Source organism: Triticum dicoccoides, chromosome 5A, assembly GCF_002162155.2.
Source record: "Triticum dicoccoides isolate Atlit2015 ecotype Zavitan chromosome 5A, WEW_v2.0, whole genome shotgun sequence".
Classification (NCBI taxonomy): domain Eukaryota; kingdom Viridiplantae; phylum Streptophyta; class Magnoliopsida; order Poales; family Poaceae; genus Triticum; species Triticum dicoccoides.
This window is the reverse complement of record NC_041388.1, coordinates 628,681,909-628,695,967: the sequence shown is the minus strand read 5'-3', so window position 1 is coordinate 628,695,967 and position 14,059 is coordinate 628,681,909. Positions and strand designations below refer to the sequence as shown.

General features: G+C 42.8%; 1 protein-coding gene and 1 long non-coding RNA gene across 3 annotated transcripts; both read right to left on the bottom strand.

The window, feature by feature from the left end:
- Positions 1-683: 683 nt before the first annotated feature.
- On the bottom strand, positions 684-2,731 carry LOC119298183. Of its 2 annotated transcripts, none has more exons than XR_005145809.1 (4): positions 1,581-2,731; positions 1,283-1,396; positions 982-1,195; positions 684-882 (listed from the first exon to the last, which is right to left on the bottom strand). It is a non-coding gene; the product is annotated as an uncharacterized LOC119298183 (long non-coding RNA). The 2 variants fall into 2 exon arrangements; XR_005145810.1 differs by having other exon boundaries at positions 1,289-1,396.
- Positions 2,732-11,146: 8,415 nt separating this feature from the next.
- LOC119300221 (probable helicase MAGATAMA 3) lies at positions 11,147-13,282 on the bottom strand. Its single transcript, XM_037577248.1, has 6 exons — positions 12,939-13,282; positions 12,381-12,549; positions 11,960-12,287; positions 11,590-11,848; positions 11,273-11,468; positions 11,147-11,164 (listed from the first exon to the last, which is right to left on the bottom strand). Exons 1-6 carry the CDS (start codon positions 13,280-13,282, stop codon positions 11,147-11,149), a joined length of 1,314 nt encoding a protein of 437 aa, XP_037433145.1.
- Positions 13,283-14,059: the final 777 nt, after the last annotated feature.

The window sequence follows — 14,059 nt, the reverse complement described above, 5'->3', positions numbered from 1 at the left end:
GTGAAATTACAAAAATGCCCTCGGTGGGGTGCTCGATTTACGTGCGGTGGCACGAGATCTTTACAGTGGGAGCGGGAGTAACTATTTATTGCTACGGTCGCCCCTCTCCGATCCGACGGGCGAGATCATTCCAGGGCTCGATCTGATGGCTCAGATCCCATCAAACACGCAGATCCGAAGGTCAGGGATCCAGACGACAGAGGAGCCGGGAGGATGACTGTCATCCTTATTTCTGGATATACAGTGGCGGAGCTTCAACGTGATTTGAGAGGGGGCTAAATGAGTCCTAAATAGAGTTGAGGGGCCTACTCTAATGCATTCTATTAAAGTTTGCCCAAATATTACTATGTGTTTATACAAAGATATAAATTTGGTAGGGGGCCATTGCCCCCTTTGGCCCTCACTAAGCTCCGCCACTGTATATATATCCACTAGTGGTTGGGGCGCGCTACGGGCGCGCCGCTTGAGCGGAAGCAAGGCGGTGCCAGGTAGGACGCGCCCCTTCTATTATCCTATTTAAAGTAGTGTGTTCTGTATACATGTAATGTTGCTATGAAAAAGTGACATTTATAATAGAAGAAACCAGCAGAAATGCAACACATCTGGATCTCTATATATTTATTGATGTATAATGTGAAAGAAACTGAAATTCCCTGTCAGGTTAATAGCATCAGGTTAATAGCATCAGGAGCATATATCTTGTTGTTTGGCAAAATAAGATATATCAATATAAATTGTGCGCACGTCCGCCCCGGTAGTAGCGAGCCCTTGATGCCTCCCTCCAACCATGTGGCCAACAACCAGAGGAGCACGCTCACCTCGTCCGCTATGCGCTACATCATCCGGTGCACGTCGCCGATGAGTCGCCACATCCTTGCCCGCCTATACATACAAGACAGCAACAAGAAACATCAATCAAACACATGCGGCAGCAGTGTTCCTGGGGATATCAATCGAGCACACTATAATAGAGACACGTACATTTGGATGAGCTCAGCGAGCTGCGGGCTCATCGTGGACGGCGACGACCCTCTGGGACAGGGCGTTGACGGAGGCGAGGGAGATGTTGAGCTTGATCCGGTGGTCCCTGATGGCAGATTTGGTCCTCTTGATGGCGAACGACTCCGCACCATTGGCGCCCTGGCTCCTCAGCCGTGCACACTTCTTCTCGTACGACAGCCAGACACGCTTCTGCCTGCAAATGCATTCCATTTCATATTTTTGGCTTGACTGGTTCTAAACTTCTAATGATTATACAAATTCTTGGAGAAGTGAGTGGTACCCTGACTTTTAGGCTCTCCTTGTGGCTCTGGAAGAGCAGGAAAATGGCTCCGACAAAGCTTCACAGACGCCAACTTGCACGTCGCCTTGGTTCCTCTCGGAGCAGTTGGTTGGACTGTATGTACAGGATAGCAATGCTACAGTCTACCTTGTACTTATATTCCATGTATCTGTTTTCTCAAATCAGTTATCAAAAGAATTAATCCTTAATTTTAGGCCACCTCATTTTGTTTCAGAGCTTCCATACGAAAGAGACAACAATTAGGAACAAAAGGAAATACTTGTAAAAAATAGAAAACCTGCTTCATGTTCTTCTTTGCTGCAAGGACTTTCTTCAGCAAACATCAATCCATCAAGGGTTCCATTCCCAATTCAAGTTTTTTTGCTTCTGAAAACAATTGTCATTCCTACTAAACCTGAGAAAACACAACTGACCTCAAGCGTGATATTTATGCATAGATTAAACCCGATCCATCCATGGAAACACCCACTTCTTCGTTACAGGGGGTATGTATGAATCTGTAAAACGTTCAGCTGCTTGGACTTCTAAACATCAACTACCAACAACGGTAGAAGGTTCAGTAAAAAGAGTTCATCTAGAGGATGCAAAAAAAATCAAAAAAACATCTAGAGGATGTAAAGCATCAGGATGCAACTAAGGCTGTAAGGTGCGCTACTAATTAGGCTACCATACTTGTTGTTGCTTTTTGGCGCTGTGGGTATGGCATGTGCATAGCAGTATTACTAAACTTATTTTAGCAAGAAGACATGCATTACAGATGAGTGACAGGTCCATGTTGCTGGTTAAAAATCACATTCAAAAACCAAAGCAAGTTTAGGGGTTTGATATATACTAATAGTCTTGTATTAACAAAGAGGCAGCAGTCTTAAAGGGATCATAAGTAAATGAATGAATGATCCCTCGTGCTTTATCAAACTTGTAATTCTTCTTTGTTATCTTGATTCAAAATATTTCATGATGTCACTTAATTTATACTACAAATTTTCTCTAACATGGGAATTTGCTAAGAATAGAGATTGTCCCTGAAACAAATCGATAGTTAATGTAACTGAAGCTAGGTCCTATTTCCTGAACCAAACATCAAATAAAAAGTAGTAGATTGCCAAGTACAGATTTTTTCCAAGTACGACAGGCAAACGAGTTAGGCAAGGGTGGTTAGCTTGTACTTGTCAGCTTCTGTTCCCTAACATGGATTCTAGTTACTGGAATCATTTGTGGCAATAATGCAAATTCTAATAGATGAGCGCTGCAATGTCAAGTGTAGAACAACATATTCAGAAGCACGACACTCACCACACTTGCCCTGATTCTTGAGTGAATGCAAGAGCCATGAGCACTGTGGCAGACTGTTAATCCAAAGGACGACAACAAATTCTCAAGAACTAAAGGAAGTTGGTGTGGCTCACATTTAGCTTTACTTGAAGATAACAAATCTGCTTAGAGCATCTCCAATAGCATGTGTATATTTGGATGTCTATATATTCATATAGACAATGGTCTAAAAAGATTCCCTCATATACACATCCAGTTTTGCATCAGAATGTCTATATACAGGGACCATGACAGGTGGGCCGTCGCTAGGGAGAGGAAGAAATCATGACTGCAGCTGAGTTTAGACAACGCCTTCACATTGTCCAGGCATGGACATTTTTGAGGCTGATTTAGAAGATGTGTATATTTGGACGATCATATAGACAAGCTGTTGGACGCCTGTTTTGGGCTCACGTCGTGGAAAACGAGTATAGACATCCATATAGACAAGCTACTGGAAATCATGATCAGACTATAAAATACCAGCAAGCCCATGTAGCCCAGCGCCAGCAAGGTCTGAATGCCGAGTTCTCTAAACAAAGAAGAGGACAATCCTTAGCGATCTAGAAACTGTTCACACAAAAAGACATAGTAGTACAGTAACATTTTGAGCTAAAGAAATCTTTAAATAAGGAAAACTTGCGATCTGGAAACTTTTCAGTTCAAAAAGACATAGTAGTACAACAACAATTTGAGCTGAAGAAATCTTTAACAAGGAAAACTTGGGATCTGGAAACTTTTTAGTTCAAAAAGACATAATAGTACAACAACATTTTGAGCTGAAGAAATCTTTAAATAAGGAACACTTGCTTTGGTGATGTCCTTGTGTAAGAATTCCAAATAATTCCAAATCTTTATTATACTTTGAAAAGGCAGCATCCATTATTAAAGCACGAAGCTTTGAGAGAACTAAGCTTATAATAATCTAATCTATCATTTGCAACATAGTAGTGGTACCTGAAATTAAAATGTACCGAGACATGAAAATTTCTCTTTCGCCTTTATTACTATTACGAAGAACATAACTATGCCAAGATGACTCCATATAGAATTCTGACATGATGTGGGAAGAAAGTTCACCGAGCTATTTCAGTCATGTAAACTGAAGACAGCCAGAATAATAACATAAGGCAAATGAGTTAAATTAATATCAGTACACAACAGTTCAGAGTAGGAAAAAATGATCAGATGGGTGTTCTGAATTGAAATTTTAGATCTCATACAACACAAAAAGGCTCATTTCAAACAACCCAACAAATTCATGAAACGATGGTGCATGGCAAGACTTACTGAAGGTGTGGAACCATCGTATGGATTTTATCCTGCCTTGCAATCTACCAAAAGCCTTTTGGCATTCTGGATGTATGATGTCAGTCCACCAGGATAGCTTGAATTAAGTCAGCAAACCTGCACAATGAAAACTTTAGCAGGAAAAGAACAATCTTTACTTTCTTATGCACTTGTTCATATGAAATCCCATTGACTTCAAACAGAAAGATACTAACAGACAAGTTCGCATGTGACTTTCATATAAAAACTTATCACAATGAAGTAGTTAGATACTTTTAGTAGTTTGTTACTCCCTCTATTCACTTTTATAAGGCCTTAAAGACATTTCAGACAATGTGCAAAATAGCCTATTTTCAGTTGTCTGAAATGACTTATAAAAGTGAACGGAGGGAGTAGTAAATATCCCTTGCAAGTATGAGATCCATCATCCATCCAACATAGGCAGTGAAATATTTCAAGGATACAACCCAAGACACACCTGGTCAAAGAAGCTTTTCTTTTTGTTGTCATCAACACAGCTAGAAAGTTCATTATGTAGTCAGGCACCTATAAAAATGACCAGATGATATCAATAAGCCAAGAACCTTATATTCTCCACACCATATAAATAGGTTGGCTCGAACGCTTTGCTTCTTTTCTCAAACCGCTTTCACTATATATTTGCATCAGGAGACCTTCACGAAGAAAATAAAACCGACTTTAGAAATAAAGAAAAAGAAATTTACTCATGCAGTAAAGAGCATTGAGCAACCAACGGATCACCTCCAAAGAATGAAAGAAAAACAAAAATATACATTCGGGAAATCTCAAATTTAGGCCAGGTTCTAATTTGGAAGTTCAGTACCTTAAGATCCATGAGAATAAACTACAGGTCGTATAATTGCAGAGGTAAGAAAAATAGAATTGTTATGTATAGATACAAAATAAGAAGAAAAGAATAGGTGCTTAGAACTGGCAGGTACAAACATAAGGAAACGATTTAGCACACCACAACAAGGATTCAACACAATAGTAATTTGTCTAATAGAACAAATTGCAGAATTAAACTGTATACTCAACTATCTTTGGTTCACAATGTATATGATCTTGTTTAAAAGTCTTGAGTTTAAAAGGGAATAGATATTGCAGCTGATAATATAATCTTGAGTTTAAAAATTATATGCATTGTCAATACAGGTGGATTAGGTACACTGTCAACACATCATTCTACCATAGGTGCTCGTGTCGCTTGATACTTCCTCTTAAAGATTCCCACTCCACCTAAAATGCCAAGACACATGGGGAATTACAACTAGCAGTGTTCTACTACAACTTTTCACATAACTTTTCTTTAAAAACGAAATGACATATTTTTCATGAAGAAATGAAAGATCAATTATTTATTCTTTCAGTGCCTATGAGCAGGATTCACCCCGGCCATACTCATAGAACCTACTCCCGCCATTCCAAAATAGACGACTCAACTTTGTACTAACTTTAGTACAAAGTTAGTATAAAGTTGGGTCATCTATTTTGGAACGGAGGGAGTAATAGCTAAACAGTACTATATTATTTATTAACCTGATAACATCATAGTATTAGCTAGGTCCTGACATTCAAATACCTAGTTGGACGCTATCACAGACCATGGGGTGATGCAACACAGAAAATATATGTGAGCATTCTCAAATCATAACCAAATTGAAAGAAGGAGATTTATCATGTCCTTAAAATGTACATTATTCTTTTCATTTTATCACAAAAACAGGAAAGTCAGTCTATTCGATAATATATGCTTAGGATATTTAAGAAACAAACTATATGGAACAACAAAGGTTGTAAATATACCTAAAAAAGAATTGTAAACGACAGAGCCAAGAAGCTGCATACTCCCTCTGTTCCGAATTACTTGTCGCAGGTATGAATGTATCTAGATGTATTTTAGTTCTACATACATCCATTTCTGCGACGAGTAATTTGGAACGGAGGGAGTATGTTTTTGTTACTTCAACCATGAACCCAAATTCTTGACGTAAGAAACGTTTTTGAGATTCTAAATCATATTTGGAAGAACACTGGCCCTCTAATGATATTGGAGTATTGCCTCAGCATCAGGGTCATATTTAATCCTTATTTCTATCTCAACACCATCAACCAACACAAAGGGATCAACAGTCAAATCCATCAATCGGCTAACCTCCAGGAGAAACAGAGAGACTGCATAAACATCCAATCCTAGAACTAACAAAATCTATACACAAACGAATTTACATCAGCCTCTCAATTTCATCTCGTGCAATAAATTAAACACGAATTCCGCCACTACAAAGTGCATCAATCCAGAACAGCCTCCTAAATACTCAATATACAAAATCCAAACAGATGTCAGATCGATGTAGGAAAGCTATATCCTCATAGCCATTCATGAACATGGCAGGAAGGAAACCGTTATCTTGACATCTGAACTTGCCTTATATGACCCATAAGTTGAAACCAGTAAAGAAGTGGGGAGTAACCAAAAGTACAAACTGATAAGTAGATAAATAGTATAGTAGAAGAAAGAGATTATAAAAAGTAAAACAGCAATTGAAACAAGCAAACTGACCCGAACCTGATAAAACAACCTAAAATAAACTATCCAAGGGACAGCAGAATGATCACAGCCATTCAAGGAAAAGTAAAAACAGAAAAAGAAAAAGTCTGAATGCACCAAACTGGTTCCCACCATGGACAACAAAATCATGAGAAGGCAAACCAAACACCACCAGAGGTGATATGTGCGTAGCTGCTCTTAATGAGATAGCAGATGCCACAACCACAACAATTTTCATCACTTTTATACATAAATAGGGGATAAATAAATGTGTAGAGGCCACAATATTAGTTGCATTGAGATTTGAAAGGGCTCAGATTTGCCTTTGATAGATCATAAAACCTAGCTCCACGGCTCCACCATCTTCTTGCACCAGATCAATCCCCACCACTGAAGTCGAGCTCCTCTGGTTATCACTCAAAGAGTGACCATCCAAGACAGAGCCGTCAATATTCAGTGAGAATGAAAAGGTTCCAAAAGAGGGGGGAGTGGGTTTTTTATGCCCACAGGTCCTCGAATAATCAAAGACAAGTTTATGTCAGCCATGTTTTATCATCATCGCCCCAGATATGTTTCCAACATGGTTCATTTTGTGCTGAACTTTTCCAAATAAGTCAAAGCAGTGATTTCGGCCGCAACATGTGTGTGTGAGAGAGATGTGGGTCGTATTGAATCCAAAACAAAACGCAGCCGAGCTGCGAGAAATCCATCGACGGGGGCTCAGATCGCGTGCCAGATCAAGCAAGCCCTCGACCGGAACGCACCACGGGCCTCGCCGCTCGGTCCCCACCCCGCACGGCCGCGGACGCCTCCCGCACCGGCGGCGGCCCAGAGGGGCCTCCGAGCCGATGCGCGATCCGGCACGGGGGGAGAGAGTGGCCCCGAGGAACGGCGACCCGACGAGCCCGTCGGTCGGTACCTGGCCGGCGCTGGCGGCTCCCTCCATTATCGCGGCAGTTTGGGGAGGGACGCGGTCGGCGGGATTCCCGTCCACCACCAGCCACCGTAGCTCCGCCCGCGCCCGAGCTGCATCCGCAGCCGCCCTTTGCTGCGTGCGCCGGCTTGGCCCACTTCGTCGAGGCATAGGGGAATAAGAGAGGGGAGTAGGAGATGATGATTGGGTTGGATGCCGCCAGAGGAAGAGGCGGAGCTGCGGAGGAGAGGAGAGGTTGCGTGCTGAGGGGTGGCGACGGCGCTAAATCGGCCGAGGAAGGTGAGGGGCTGGAGCAGCGGCGTTAGGGGATGAGTAGAGGACGCCGGTGGTGGGATTGGAGCGGCGGCGGGGTTGGGGCACCGCTGCCTCCTCCTGCTGCTGCTCCTCTCTGCCCATCGACGATGATGAGAAGCCGTTCTATACACGCTAACCCCCCGATCTCCTTTTCCCCTTACCCAATCGCTATCGTGATTTATTTTTTCGTACCTTTGATGATGTGGCTATCGTGGGGAGGCTCCATTGATGCGCAACTGAATGGTTTTAATGGTATGTATCAATGTATGTGCTGACATTACTCTCACTGATCTAAAAGATATTATTAAATGGACTTTAAAAAAAATGTTTACTCTGTTAAAACATATTATAACAAACTGATTGAAAATGGTATCTGCTACCTCTTGAGCACCGCGTTGATTTTTTCTTGAAGAGGAAAATGTGGTGCAGTAAAGTAGCGTAAGTATTTCCCTCAATTTTTGAGAACCAAGGTATCAATCCAGTAGGAGACCACGCGCGTGTCACCTTGTACCTATATAAACAAATAAGAACCTCGCAACCAACACGATAAAGGGGTTGTCAATCCCTTCACGGTCACTTGCAAGAGTGAGATCTGATAGAGATGATAATAATAAGATAAGTATTTTTGGTATTTTTATGATATAGATTAAAAGTAAAGATTGCAAAATAAAATAGATTGAAATTTATATGATGGAAAATAGACCCGGGGCCATAGGTTTTGCCTTTTGACAAATCAGACCTTTGCGAAGGCTTCCCTGATATATACTCCCTCCGTTCCAAAATAGATGACCCAACTTTATACTAACTTTACTATAAAGTTGAGTTATCTATTTTGAAACGGAGGGAGTACTTTATTTCTTTTATCATCAATGGATTAGAAGTAAAAACATAGGGCTATCCAAGTCAGACGTTCCTAGGTAAAAGCAACAGAAACCAACGGCGGAGCCAGGAAATACACACAAGGGGGGCCGAACATTGACCACAACTCCAAAATTTAATAAGGTGTACGGAATTTATAAGAATATATAGAAATTCATATTGAGATAACTAAATATGTAGTATATAACCAACCAAGTGTTCATAACATAGGCATATCTCTATACATCAATAGGTTGGAAGCAAAATGTACAATTAGACGTTGATGAACTAACAGTTATCACTCGAAGTCCACGCGACGGTCCGTTGTATTGAATTCATCAATAATTGCATCAGTTGAGAATCCTACTGCAATCTCTTTCTCGATGTAGATCAACAAGCAATCTCTTAGAAACATGTCTTCCATTTTATTTCGGAGTCTTGTTTTAACAACTTTCATTGCCGAAAATGCATGTTCTGTTGTTGCGGTTGAGACAGGCAAAGTGAGAACAAGTCGAATTAACCTGCAAATAAAATCAATGAACACTTGATGTAATGGTCGAAGCAAATAATACAAGAGCGAAAATATTGTATGACCTGTTAATCAAATAATAATCCACTGATTTTCCTGTTTTTGCAAGTTGTTGACAAAGATCTCCTACACTTGACAGATTCTGAAACCTTGGATTTGTAGGTACATCAAGCTCATAATATTGTAGTTGACATCTCAAATTGTTTCTTTCCGTTGTTAACCTTTCTCCAATTCTTGAACCCTTTCACAGTGAACACATCTGATCCAACTTTCCCAAGTGGCTTCTTAGAAAACATAAAACATGGAAAGCAAAAGACTGCATTTTCTGTAGGTGAGTATTCTAACCAAGGAAATGCCTTGAACCAATGATATTGAAACCTGCGTGGGTGGCTTTCTGGACCAGTAGGAAGGTATATTTCCTTTTTAAAGTGATATGCTCCACACTTCACATATGCTTTTCTTGCTTTCTCTTGGTCATTGACAGGAAGATCCCAAAGTTGGCAACGCAGCCCTGGGTCTCTTTCCACTACCAGAACACCACTACCATCATAGACCCTATTAATTATAAGTGGAGCCTCTTCTTCTTCCTCCTCCTCAACAGGTTGCTCCTCCTCCCCTCCATCTTCTTCTTTTTCTTCTTCCTCCTCCTCTCCCTCTCCCCCTCCCTCTGCTTCTTCCAAAGCAGGACAAGCAATATCTGAAACCAATGCCTTATCAAGTCTAATTTTCTTCTTATAGAAAGAATCCATAGTCTTCATTTTATTTTTAGCCATGAGTATCCTACAGAGATTAATCACGGTTCTAATAAAAAACCAGATCCACAAATAGATAATACAAATAAGAAGAACAAAGTGACAGATCTGTGACCTTTTACCTGGATGAGTGCTTCCTGATGTGCTCCAAACGCAGAAAGCGAGAATTAAGGAGCGGTTCTTGCGGAATTTCCTCCTCTTTCCGCCTTGGTCTTGGAAGAACAGAGGAGAGACAGCGAGACGCTTCAGGAATGAGAAAGAAAAGAATGGGATGGCTCGTGTGTGTGGCTCGGAGTGAGAACAAAAGTCAACAAAGCAAGGCACTTTCAGTGGGATCTTCTATGCACAATACTAGCACTCTGTTTTGTCAAAATGCACTTTTAAAGAGAGGCATATAGCAGACCACATGGTTCTCTACATAAATAAGCATAGGTATTAAAAAAATCCTGCATGTTGGGGGGAGCCGTGGCCCCTGCTGGTCCCCCCCTAGCTCCGCCGTTGACAGAAACTATAGACCAAAACACAACACAAGCATACAAACACACGAGATGACTAGCAGCTTTCAAGAAAAAAGAAAAGGAGATAGACGAGCAGATATCCATCAAGTGTCAATTCCATATTATGAATGTATACATGTGCCAACTACCAAGTACGATGAATACTAAGGAAACATTCAGCTTTGAGCAACTACCAGGCATGCGAATGACATTCGAAGTAAGCTTCAACAAGATGCACGGAAACACACATGCCTAAGGCTACCAAGATCAATAGGGAATTCGACGAGTAATGTAGTTCCCTCAAAAGAACAATGGCCTTCTGGCCATCCCAAGGCTTTCATATCACCACTATAGTACTACACAGGAGTTACTACTCCTAATCTTTTTTTTTTGACGAAAGGAGCCGAGCTCCTCAATTTCATTTCTAAAATCAGATAACATAGTCCAACATGATCATACCCTTGCCGTCCTCTTACGCCAGGCTTCTGACCGCAGCACACTCGCTGACAGCCAAACAACTAAAGATCAAGAACCAAAACAATTCAGCTACCAGGTACATACACTCACACAAAAGGAACCAACTCAAACAAAATATCCCTGCTGCACACACACTCCAAACTCCTCTGAGAACATCGAACATGCACCAAAACAGAAACCTACTCAAACAAGCAAAGTGCCTGCCAACCAACAGTTAGTATGTTATCTGCACACATGGTTGTAAGTTCCTCCAGTTCGCCTCTGGCAAGTACCCAAGTGACGTTCAAAGTGATTAGCAACTGCATCGGCAGTCGGCGAATATCCCTAATTTAGTAGGGCTTGGATTTCTGCAGGGAAGAAACAGTAATTGCAACAACCTACTATTAGATGTTTCTTTTGACAGTTAAGTTAGTTCTGGAGTTAAGAAGCAGTGCCAAGGATTGATTTATTCGTACCCAAGATCGCAAGCCGCCTATACCAAGACGGTTGATTTCATCCTGCTTGATCGCGATGCTCATCGCAGCCAAGAGGTCTTTGTCGTCGTTGCCATCATAGAAGCATCCTCTTTCCTTTGCATCGGCCACTATCTCCTGCCAGATTGTCTTTCTTTTTGACAGCGTAGCCGAGTTCCCGAGAATCCAGAAGCAATGCCTGCAAAAGGTCACATCAACAGAAGAGCACAGAATTTAAGTAGCAAGATCACATATATGACTCCTATGTGACTGAGCTGAAAAGTCCCCTCAACCAACCAGGCGACTAAGTGTTCACTCACTTGGCCCGTGTTAGCGCCACATTGGTACGTCTTTCATCGGGGAGGAACCCGAGCTTTCCTTTGGTGTTGGCCCGCACGGCGGAGAAGATGATGACATCCGCCTCGGCACCTTGGAACCCGTCCACGGTCCCGATCTTCACGGATAAACCACTGTAGTTCTCGTGCTCCAAAGCAAGGCTCTCCTGGATGGCGCGGACTTGGGCCTTGTACGGCGATATCACGCCCACGCTGAGCTTGCTTCTTGTCTCAGCTGACGATTCTGTAGTGCATACATGTCCAAACAAACTAATTAACTGATGACAAGCACAGGAAGAGGAACCATGTTTGATGAATCTACTGCTGCAGCTGAAGTAGCTAGCGCGCAGGGCACCTTGGAACAATCTCTGCACAATGCGGGTCACTGCGGCGACCTCAACAGGGTTGCTCTGGCTCATGTCGTGCTTCTCCGAGCTTTCCATCCAACATTGGATGTTGATAAAGGAGTAGGGGCCGTACATTGGGCCAGCCAGGAGCTTCCTCTCGTAGTCTCTGTGAAGGACGTTGGGGCCATCTGTCACCTTGCTCTGGTAAAACCTAAAGGTGGGGAACTTGCTTATTTCCGGGTGCATCCTGTACTGCACAGCGAGGAGGTGCTTAGGGTGTCCCAGCAAGCTAAGCCTCTCGAACAGACTTCTTCCAAAGCCAGCCTCGGCGCTGAGCTGCAACAGTCAAGTGTGAGTGTGAGCATTGTTTGATTTGATACACCAGGATGGACAGACTAACACGTACAAAAAAGAAGAAGATAAGGTCACCTTGCTTTTCACAAACGCTGGTAGCTGGCGTTCATCACCGATGAGAACAGCACGGCGGATACCAAGTTGTAGAGGTATCAGCGACTCGCACTCCTTGAGCTGTGCCGCCTCGTCGACAACGAGGAGCTCAAATGGCTCGAAATCACGGACACGACGAATATTGATTGAGCTAGCAGCAGTGCAAAATATGATCGTAGCATGGTTCAGTATGTACTCTTCCATTTTGCTTGAATTACTTGGAAGAAGATCAAAGCGATCGGGCAAGTTTTCTAGGTTGTTAAGACACAATGCTCTTGCTTCCTGGAACTCTGGCCACCCCCCGTTTTTGAAGAAGAGTCTCCGCAGCGGCCGCTCCGGTTCGGACCGGAAGAGTTTCCCGAAAGCTTCGAGTGAGCGCAGGGTCTCATGCAGGAAACCAAATCTCCAACCTGGTAGAGGGAGATCTTTGCGGAGAGTCTCGAAGCAGCGGCGCAGTGCTTCCTCGTGACTTTCGTATTTGTCTATAAAGAATTCCTTGAATGTCATCTTCCTCCTCCTCTCCAGTTCAGCATCCCCCACCCTTGCTGCCGCAAAATATCACCCTTACGCGCCGATCGAACATCCTTAAGATACGAAGAGTGCATAGACAACGGCTTTGCAAGAAGTTCTAGCATGCGGTACACATAGTGCCTCCAGCTCGCTGCCACATTCACAAGACGGTACACGTGCCGCTCCAAGAAGATCTTTGCGAGGTTTTCATCCACATTCATCCGATCTTCTTTGCCCAACAACACGACATTGCCCTGGGAGAAGGGTTTTCCACCGCCGCCGTAGGACTCATCCTCGAGAAGACGGAGGACACGGGAGGCGACCTCCACCACCGCGTTCTTGGTCGGAGCACCAAACCAATGTCCTGTGCTCATTCATCAGCATGAACCACAAGAGAGATACGATGGCCTTGGTTTTCCCTGTCCCTGGTGGCCCCCAGATAAGGCGCACCCGACACCTAGCTTCATCCATTGCTGAAACACAATCAAGTACCGCCTTCTGCTATAAGGTGTTGAGCTTGAATTTTTCAAGGCCATCCATCGCATTATCTGATATTAACCATGAAGGTACTTTTGGCAACAATGAATTGTGATCCTGGCCAACCTGCCATCAGAAAATAGGAGACATACATAACCATCTTGACATTATATAACCATCACAACATATTGATACAATAGACACATACCGTTGGAGCATACTCTGCAATCCTCTCAACGAGGCTACTCTCTGAACAGCTACGAATGCCGGCTTTCAGTTCCAGTGCATCATGTATACGATTGTTGGTCTTCATATTGATAAGAAAAACCGCAAAAAGAGGCAATGAGATCACTTCTTTTTCACCTTGCACTAGTGCAGAACAGGGCAATAGCACCGGTTCGTAAGGCCCTTTAGTGCCGGTTTCGAAACCGGCACTAACATTTCGGCACTAAAGGCCCCCCCCCAGTACCGGTTCAGCACGAACCGGTGCTAAATGGCAACCACGTGGCACGAGCCAGCTCCGGGGGCCGGGAGCCCTTTAGTACCGGTTGATAACACCAACCGGTACTAAAATGTTTGGGGGATTTTTGGTTTTATGATTTCTTTTTCATTTAATTTTGTGTTTTCCATTTTAATTCTTTTTCGTTTGCTGGTATTTTACGGTACTATACATT

What these genes read in the sequence shown, in the direction of transcription:
- LOC119300221 (XM_037577248.1), bottom strand. Translation starts at nt 13,282, where the DNA reads ATGAGCACAGGACATTGGTTTGGTGCTCCGACCAAGAACGCGGTGGTG. An exon ending in TGTGCAGAGATTGTTCCAAG is followed by an intron (nt 11,849 to 11,959) that starts GTGCCCTGCGCG and finishes TATGCACTACAG; the next exon opens with AATCGTCAGCTGAGACAAGA. An exon ending in GTGGCGCTAACACGGGCCAA is followed by an intron (nt 11,469 to 11,589) that starts GTGAGTGAACAC and finishes GACCTTTTGCAG; the next exon opens with GCATTGCTTCTGGATTCTCG.